We start from the raw sequence: 9,626 nt of genomic DNA, 5'->3' as shown, positions 1-9,626 counted from the left end.
TTCATCCAACGATAACATTGACAGTTTAAGGTGCTTTCACCAACATTAAAATATACAACATCAACACAACACCAATAGTTCGTGATAAAACTGTAGAAATATGACCGACATGTAGAACAAAACAACAGCAGCTGTATGAAAGAAACGTTTCCATTCTTTATTTTTACTTTTCCCGTACCTACCGTGTTGCCAACGGATAACATGCAATATACAAAATCATAATAAATAATACACATATTTCAACCGAACTTGGATTTGCAGGAAAAAAACATTATTGCATTTACATTTCTTGTTTTACTCCAAAACATAATTGAAAATGCACAAAAATGTTGCACATACATTTTCATACACATATAAAATGGTCAGGAAAACAATCACCATATATTTACTCTATTGACCAACAGTGGGTAGGACCACACATGGAATCATTAATTACCATTCCAGTTGTTTGATTTAAAAAGGTCAATGACAATAAGGCACAACAAAAAATAGATTTAAAAGTACTTATATGATATAAGTAAATACTTCGAGTTCACTAACTCAAAAGTATTTACTTCAGTGATGGCATTGTTAATCTACTCCTGCGACACAAGAGTTCTGCCACCTTGCGCAACTGCGCATAACAAGGAAACCAGTTGTAAATGAGCTAAATCTTATAAATGTGCATCTCTTTGAAGGAATGGATCTTTGACATAAGAACAATGTTTTCACCTAAAAATGTTATATTAGTGTATATTGTTATTTACCATATGTTTTAAGCTGCAACGTGTAGTATCAGTACCTGTACAAGCAATGAAACAATGCAAATTATTAGGTTACGCTATTCACATTAACATGAAAATGTACTTAACTCGTCTTATGTGCTTACGCATTAGTTCGATAGCTGCAAAGCCATGTGAAATACACACAGGACTCCATGAGGGCTCACGTTTTGTCACACTGCCGCTTGATGCTAATGAGGCAGCTCAATTCTAGCTATGGCGCGACGGTTAAGTTGCTTTCTTTTGGCATCACAGCTCATGCCTGTGGTTTCAGCACATCCAAGCCCAGTTCCAACTGAGGGGAATAACACAGACTATACCTTGAAACCGGTAACCGGCCCATTCCTTGTATCATTAAAAAAATTAAAATGTGGGGAAGCAGGGCAGAAACATAAGTCAAAGTGCTAAACTCGTTATGACTGTCACATAATATTAATTTCTCCAGGTACAGACAGTGAGTACTCCAACACTCCATAATAATATAGACATATGTGGGATTTCCAACTACTGTATACGATTAAAAAATAATGGCACATATTTCCAAAATTGATATCTATTTACATGAAATTTGATGTAATTATTTATTTTCATCATTGCACCTGAAAGTTTCCCGCATCCTGTATCCGGGTTTGGCCCCTATCACGGCCCGGTCTATTGGGGACCCCTACTCTAACACTGACCAGTAGGTCACAGACAAATGACTAATATTTATCTGAGACAGGAGGGAAAAAAGACAAGTACCAGAGTGATGATTAAAGACTAGCATGGCATTATTTTGGCATAGGTTAAAATAGTGAAGCATATTGTGTCAGTTTCATCTGGAGGTATGGGTGGATGTGGAAAATATGCTGAGGTAAATGCAGACGTTCAGTCTTTTTAGTACTTGACTAAGTAAACTAACTAAACTAAACAGTGAATATATCTCAATATCACATCTCGATTTGGAATCTGAGACTCTCAGATGTGACAGATTTGAACGAGGCAGTCGAAACACAAGTGAGGAAGTACAATTGAGTAAAAACACGATGACATAGAAGAATAGACACCCTTTGAATAAAAGGCATGTATCTCTTAGTGAAGATCATATCTCAACACTTCTCCCGGTGCTGCACCAATGAACTTCAACATACCTTTTCATTTGGTCACATGGCATAATAGTGACGACTACCGAGTTCCAGCACTTTATGAGTTGTGCCCCCACGTGTGAAGAGAAATCAAATCAAGCATTCTATTGATAGGCACAGGGTGGTGCATCGTCTGTGGCAGCAACCAGATGATTCACGTTTACCACCTAATAAGACAAACAATAACAAAGGGATGGAAAAATGTGAATGTTGATGAGCAATAGATTAACAAAATCATGTTATCGGTAATCAAAATAATCGATTTATAGAGACTCATTGACATTATTTCACCTCATTGCATGTTCCACACAGAAATCCATTGCATAGTACAGTTCATAGTTCTACATGTCCAAGAAGGTGTAGGAAGAAGCAAATCTTATTTAATCCTATCCCCATCAATTGCAATATTTGTTCACTTCCTGTATTCCAAATGTACTCTCATACATACATCACACATCGGGAAATGACAAGGTAATATAACATTTACATCAATAATACTATCTTTATCATCACCCAAACCGAAATTCAGCAGTTACGTAGAAGCACGGGTGTCCAAAGTAAGGTCTGGGGAACATTTGCAGCCTGTAGCTTGTTTTTTATTGGCCCACTGCACATTGTAGATATTTACATTAACAAAAAGAACAATCCAAAAACAGAAACAATGGGAAATAAAGAGCAAAAGCTTTGTCACCTATAACACAGACCTGACACAAATGTGTCTTTAAGTACAATAATGTATTTTTTAGACTGTTTACAAATAAAAAAATATCAAAATGGGCCCCCCACATTTCCATATGCGTTCATTGCTGGAAAAAAGGACATGTACCATTACTGGCCTTCATTCCTGTCAATCTGGAAATTTGTTTCTGTAATTTGTTTTTCGTTTTGTTACTTAATTTGTTGCAAATTTCACATTTTGAGAGGATGTTGAAAAGCTTTACATGAGGAAAAAAGGCACTTTGTTTAGGTATGTTCACCGTAACATCAGTTACAGTTGGCATGAGTCAGTAACACAGCAAGGAGCTTGACTTACTTGAATCTGGATCACGACCACAGGCTTCCTTCATTTTGAGAGACGGTGTGCAACGGAATAAGGCTTTCACATAGCTCGTTGTCCTCTGGCAGTCTGAGGGGAAAGAATATACTTTTTACCACATTCATTTTCACTGTCAATGTGCAATTATACAAAATACTCTCAAAAACAAGTTTTTCGGTTCACGTCTGTGTTGTGTTTTGGGGTGTCCACAACGGATCGATTGCATTTACGTATATGGGGAAAAAAATAGAGATTGTGCCAAAAGAAATACAAAAACTGTTACTGCTGGTATTGTGTCATCTTGTAAACTCAAGGAGAAGAATGGTGTTTACCTCTGGATACGATGTCTTCGAAAAATAAACGTGTACAGTCTTCTCAGTGCCACCATGACAGGATCCCAGTTGTTGTGGTGGCATAAGAGTGTGGCAATAAGGAAGGAGAGGAAGACGGGCACTGCCCCTGCAAAAAACAGCCATGAGAAACGTACCTGTGAATGAACACAAGGGAAGAAAATAGATTAGTATGCCGCTTATTGATATAGTACTATTATACTTATACTGTACCGTATCCAAAAACACATCTCCAAATGAATAATAATCTATGACAAATGCATACTTAAAAAAATGGAATGTGCAGAGTTCTGTGCTGCTCCACCTCTTGCAGGTGAGGTAAAGCTGCTCAGTCGGTCGAGTTGTTGGGGAAAAAAGATTTTGCAACACCAACTGATTAATCAAGGAATTGTATAACGTCTGAATAAAAATTAATTTAACTTGAATAAAATGACGAATACTAATAATTGTCGGCCTGATGTCAACATAGAATTGCGGTATCAGGATCTTGCCTTTATGGAAAGGCCATGTAAAGTCACAAAACTGCAATTTTGCTGGTTAATATTTCCCATACCTGTTACTCAGTGTCTTAAAGAAAGTATACAATGAATGTATAAACGAGAGGCATTCACTTAAAATGTCTTTGTAAGAAAGGTGCTTAATGAAAGCAAGACGAGAACTTAATCGATCCCACTCAGTCGTAATAATTCACATATATCAGCTATAGGGCCCAAAGTAGTGTATTTAACTAAGAGCCAACAAAATGACTGTTCTCTTTTAAGAGTATTGCTACTTTAAAACAATGATACTCAAGAAAAATATATGTGATGTTACACATATCGGTATCTGTTGATATCGGAATCGGAAATATCGGCAGTTATCGGCCAAAAGCCAATATCGGACATTCCTACATGTGACTGGGTGCTCAGTGTTGACTCTGCGTTGACATAATTGTTAAAGATATATCATATGAAAACTGACCTTCTGCATGCAAATATCTGCCAAAATAGACAGCGGTATGGTGAGACTCAGGGCCATTGTCCCAATCAGGGATGACGTGAGGAAACAGCCCCTGTGGAGAAAAAAAGGGAACCTTATCTAAAATAATAAATGTTTAAAATGCAATACATCTCTGATGGCGGACCCACCAGAGCCAAAGAAACTCTGAGAGAACTGTTCCAATGAGGCCATTAACGAGGATGTAGGTCCACACGAGCTGGCTGGGAAGCTCAAAAGTCTCAAAACCGGTGTAGTGAAGCAGGAGGAAGCCAGGCCAGAGTAGCAGCAGGTTGAACAGACCTACAAACCCTGAGAGACACACAAACAGCTCCAGCTTGGACAGCTCCTAACACAACGTTAGTTATCCATGATGATGAGAGTGATCTTACCAAAGAACATGGGAATATCTAGCTTATCCTCTCGATCTACCAGTCTTTTGATCATCACAATATAGACAGCATATAGCAACGCCCCAGCCAGCGACCATAAGGAACCTGCAGAAACATGTGCAAGACATGACATATACTGAAAAGCAGTATACTATATGCCACAAAAGAGAGAGCACCCCTTATAATTATGGAAATATTTGTTATATATATTTTATTTATATAACATGAAACACACTTTGATACAATGTAACATAGTCAGTGTACAGCTTTTAGAACAGTGAAAATGTACTGTCTTAAGGGCTGCAAGACAGGAAAAGTGGATCTGCAATTGGCTGTGGATTGGGTGACAAACAACAGTGTTGTAGTAATTATAGTTGTGTATCTGCTGGTCTTTTGGGTTTACCGATAGTGCCTTTTTCATCAGGCCGGTCCGTGCTGGAAAGACTCACAAGGGCAACACCACCAATACTAAACGAGAGAAACTATATGAATTATGGAAGGTCAAAACAAACAAAAGTACCTTTAGTTGTACCAGGCATTAAAATTAACAACAAAGGTGCTCTAATAATTTTCCCATGACTGTATATGAACATAATATTAACAAATAGTACCCCCACTGAAGTATGAATATTTGATCCGAGCCTTACCTCAGTGCCACTACTAACAATTTGGACAAGGTGAAACGGTCACTGCTGCTACTGGGAAATATGGCAGCAAAGATAAGTGTAAACAGGCCTGAAGACAGAGAAGGTAAAAACAAATTTAGTTTGACTAACCAAGAGATGTCAACAATCCTTTCTTTACTCCTGAGCTAAATTGTTTTACTGCATGGGAGAGTCACCTGATGTGGACGACAAAATGTTAACAATGGCAACCTGTGTGTCGGAGAGAGCCTCCTGATAGGACAGGTTGGCCAGGAACCACTGCAGGAGAAACAGAGGAAGGCAGGGCCAAACATGCCAAAGAGTTATGTTCCAGTTTTGCATGACAAAAATATAGAGAGAGACAAGGTACAGACAGAGCAAAGCAATAGAAACACAGTAAGTACACTGCACGTAATAAATCCATAAAATGATTGGCATACAGAAAACAATGTTAGTGACATGCGGTGAGATTCATAGCTGGTGAGTCACTGGAGTTCTTAAAAATCTTTATACATTAAGGATATTAATGTATGTATATTAAAGTTTGAAACAAAAACAAAACACTGGCTTTGGCAAGGACATATTAATTTGTTTTAAATGTTTCTCAGTTCTATGGGAATTAATGTAAAGCTACTTACCACAAAGCAGAAAAAGAAACTGATTTTGGCCACATCCGTGATGGTCAGCTTTCCCACTGTGCGCAACATTGCCTCATGGTCCTTGGCAGCAGGGTAGGACATGCGAGACAGTTTGGCCTCCAGGGCTTGAGTAGAGGGCAGCTGGCGCACCTCCATAACATTACTAAAGCGCACCCGATGCTTCTTAGAAGCTGCTGGGAAGCAGAGATGAGAAATTTGTTGAAGGGACTGAAAAAGGAAGCAATTAGCCATCCAAGTCATTATTTGTGTTTAAAACCCATTTAAATAAGCGCTACCAATTCTACCAAGAAAAGACAACAAATATCCAGCCAAATTTATGCCAGAACTTCGGTGATTACTACACAAAGTGTCTGGTTGAGGTCAAAACTGCTGAGTGACATCTCACCAGTTTTCTTGTTTTCAAAAATCATTGAAGATATATGTTGTATTATCATGAAAGGGACCAAAATTGACATGGCATTTATTTGTATGATGAATGTTTGTAAACTTCTGACTGTAACCGTAAGTATTGTATATGCAATAGATATGAAAGTTCTTCAAAATCGTCAAATTATTGTGGTTTGCGCAGTTGAGCCTTTCACAGACTTGTGAGAAGTCACCTACTCCATCCTCCCTTATACGGGTGTGCCCAGCACAAGCGTGCAGGCTACAAGCTGTTAGCAGTGCAAACTGAGTGGGACCAATCAATGCGGAGTGGGCTGTGGGTGGAATAAATTAAAATAGGCCGTTTTGGAAATCCAAAGAAATACAACTGGAATAGATGCAGATTCTCAAAGATCTAGAAAGCTTTCTGTGCGGGTTATTATGTGTAGCTGCGCTATAGGAGTCCAAATGAGCATAATAGATCCCCTTTAATATGTTTTTTTTTTCGTAGTCACATACATTTAATTTGATCATCATTTATTCCCTTTGCTGAACACCTTTCGTTTGTCCTCAATAAAATGTAAAGCTTTACAAAAAATAAATGAATAAATTTAAACTCACTAGATTTACAGTCGTCAATGAAACCATTGGAATGATCAGAGGGTACGTCTTGAAACGCCACTGGAACATATAGTGGTTCACTCTGCATATGGAAGAGACAAGGTCACTTAAAGCAGGGGTTCTTAACCCTTCTTAAATTCATCTCAAATATTCTAACACATTTTAACACATGCGCCCTACGATTGGCTGGCAACCAGTCTAGGGTGGACCCCGCCTCCCGTCTGAAGTCAGCAGGGATCGGCATAGAAAATGGATGGATGGATTTTAACACATGACAAGCGTACAACTGGTAGCACTGATATTTCCATTTCCATGGATTTGGGGGTCGGTCTAAAACGTGTCAGAAGCTAAAAACAATTAAGTCCTTCAAATCCCACAATTACTACCTACCAAGCAGTTGTTCACAGTGGTGTCACTGTTGCAGGGAGCAAAGTAGGCCTCAGCATCAGTAAACTGCAGACAGATAGCATTTATATTGGCAATTGACAGGTAATAGATATTCTTGATTGACAACCCCTCTTATCATCCCTTGAAGATAAATGGAAAACAAAATGAAAGGCAAACTTTAGTATAGAGTTAGATTTTTTTTAAGGCTACGGTCTAAAACTTTTGATCAGCTGATGAATAGCCTGCTTGAATGCTTTTAAATGAATTGCAACTGTTTGTTTTGATGTTTTATTTACAGTCTTGTTCCAATCCCCCGTGCTTCAGAAGTGTATTACTGAATGCTCTGCCTGACTCACCAAGGACACGTACAGCATGGAAAACAGTTTAGGTTTTTATTCAAAAAGACCTTTTAGGACATTTTTAGGTAGCTTTTATTGTTTTTCTTTGTTTTGTTAGTATTTCTTGATGTTTTTAAAGGTATAGTACATTTCAAATTAAATGTATCATTGTTATTAGAGATCCTGGTCTCTCCATAAGCCCTCAAAGTCTCACAATTTAAATTGGATTATGTCTACCTGTGTAATAGTGGATGGTGCGCTGACATTATTTTTTTGCATATAGAAATTACAAAAATAAAAATTTTGACAACTTACAAATGAAGCATGTTGGCATTTGTGGGAACCATTGCACTGTTGTCTCCACGGCCGCCACAGCAGGAAACCCAACAAATAGAGTACAAACATAGAGGTCTTGGTGAATGTGCTAAAGAAAGGCTTGTTGTACTCCTGATGCTTGAAAATGTACTGCAACAGAGATGGAAAGATGAAAATTGTAAGATAATTCATTTGCAGAATAAATTTCCACAATTTATGCTGTATCTAGATGCCAGTGCATTTATGAATAAACCTAACATGAAACAGATTACATGTTTGAAGTCTACGTTGAGTAACTTTCCGCCAATATACATACACTTGTTTGTACATTGGATTGACTCTTCCAATTCTTGAAAAAGAGGGTAAAATATCCAGCCACAATTATGCCAGAAGGTTGTTGAGGGCTGTAGCTTTGGACTGTCGAGTCTTTACTTCCAAATCGGATTTGGGATGCAACACATATGGCTGTATGTTAAAAGCGGACATTCAAAAGGATAAATCGCCATTTATTATCAACTCCTATACTGTTTATCACCTGCTATAAAGTTTGTTTTGGCAGCTATCCGGAAGTCCTCCTGAGCACTTGGGAATGTGACCAAACACAGTGGTCGTGCCTGGAGGCGGGTCGTGGGTGGAAATAAATTAAAACACACTGTTTTCACAAGAAGCACAAAATCCCAATAAATACAGCTGGGACAAGTATGGATTCTGGAAGATCTAGAGAGCTTTCTGTGCTGGTTATTGTGTGTCGCCGCTCTATAAGAGTCCACAAGTCAATATAAACGCCTGAAAAATTACCATAATAGGTCCACCTTATGCTCATATCCCATATTATACCAGCACAATTGCAAAATTGTCCTTACTGAAGTGATCTCAGATGAGGCTACCCAGATGACATCCACTAGCAGGAGTATCACCACCCCCAGAGCCAACCGTCGCCGCTGGGATGTAGAGCTACCCTGAGAGCTCATTCGATTCACCATCAACATCCACTCCATTGTGACACTATGAGACAAACAAAAATGCACACAAACAACAATGAATGGCTATTTAAGGTACCATGAAATTAACCAATTGTTGATGTGGACCGAACAATAAAAACACAAAGAAAAGAATGTAGTAGTACTCTGCAGTGTGCTTGTTATAATACAGAAGTTTAAATTAATAACAAGAGTAGACTAGAACAGACATGGCGTTGTAAATAGCTTATGGTTGCTCAGTACAACATCTGTCATAGATACACAACATAATAAACATAACAAACTAGCGAAGTCAGTGTGATATATCTCACTTCGACGCCTTCTCCTTTTCAGTCGCTTTGGGAAAGCTTTCGCTGGGGATTTAAAAAAAATCCTTTGCTGGTCTGTTAGAAGTAGTTTGGAGATGCCTTACTACCCGTAAACGTTTATAGCCGCCATTTTTACAAGTTTAGTGGAGGAACAAAAACGTCCGGAAGAACCCTTCAAAATAAAACACCGGAAGCGCACTTATTGGCATAACAATTTTGCTTTCAACGTCAATGAGAGCTATAACAAAGTTGTTCGCTTCCATGCTATGTTTGAAATGCCATCTATGACACTGATCTGAACATCTGAAACGATTAACAAATATTTATACTTAATCTCGACATGCTTGATCTCGACCATAACAACCCATTTTAG

The 9,626-nt window shown here is 38.3% G+C and overlaps 1 protein-coding gene across 2 annotated transcripts; it reads right to left on the bottom strand.

Annotated features, from left to right (window-relative positions):
* Nucleotides 1-1,763: 1,763 nt before the first annotated feature.
* LOC131135999 (solute carrier family 35 member F5-like) lies at nt 1,764-9,406 on the bottom strand. Of its 2 annotated transcripts, none has more exons than XM_058082444.2 (15): nt 9,257-9,406; nt 8,829-8,970; nt 7,966-8,115; nt 7,316-7,378; nt 6,926-7,007; nt 5,921-6,114; nt 5,480-5,561; nt 5,286-5,373; nt 5,042-5,106; nt 4,639-4,743; nt 4,399-4,558; nt 4,232-4,322; nt 3,254-3,408; nt 2,919-3,011; nt 1,764-2,052 (listed from the first exon to the last, which is right to left on the bottom strand). In XM_058082444.2, exons 2-14 carry the CDS (start codon nt 8,961-8,963, stop codon nt 2,930-2,932), a joined length of 1,452 nt encoding a protein of 483 aa, XP_057938427.2. In that variant the 5' UTR covers nt 8,964-8,970; nt 9,257-9,406; the 3' UTR covers nt 1,764-2,052; nt 2,919-2,929. The 2 variants fall into 2 exon arrangements, with proteins under 2 accessions (XP_057938427.2, XP_057938428.2); XM_058082445.2 differs by having other exon boundaries at nt 5,921-6,111.
* Nucleotides 9,407-9,626: the final 220 nt, after the last annotated feature.

The sequence above is a fragment of the Doryrhamphus excisus genome, linkage group LG12 (assembly GCF_037039965.1).
Source record: "Doryrhamphus excisus strain RoL-2023G ecotype Guam linkage group LG12, RoL_Dexc_Guam_v1.1, whole genome shotgun sequence".
NCBI classification, from domain to species: domain Eukaryota; kingdom Metazoa; phylum Chordata; class Actinopteri; order Syngnathiformes; family Syngnathidae; genus Doryrhamphus; species Doryrhamphus excisus.
This window is presented reverse-complemented; position numbering and strand designations above follow the sequence as displayed.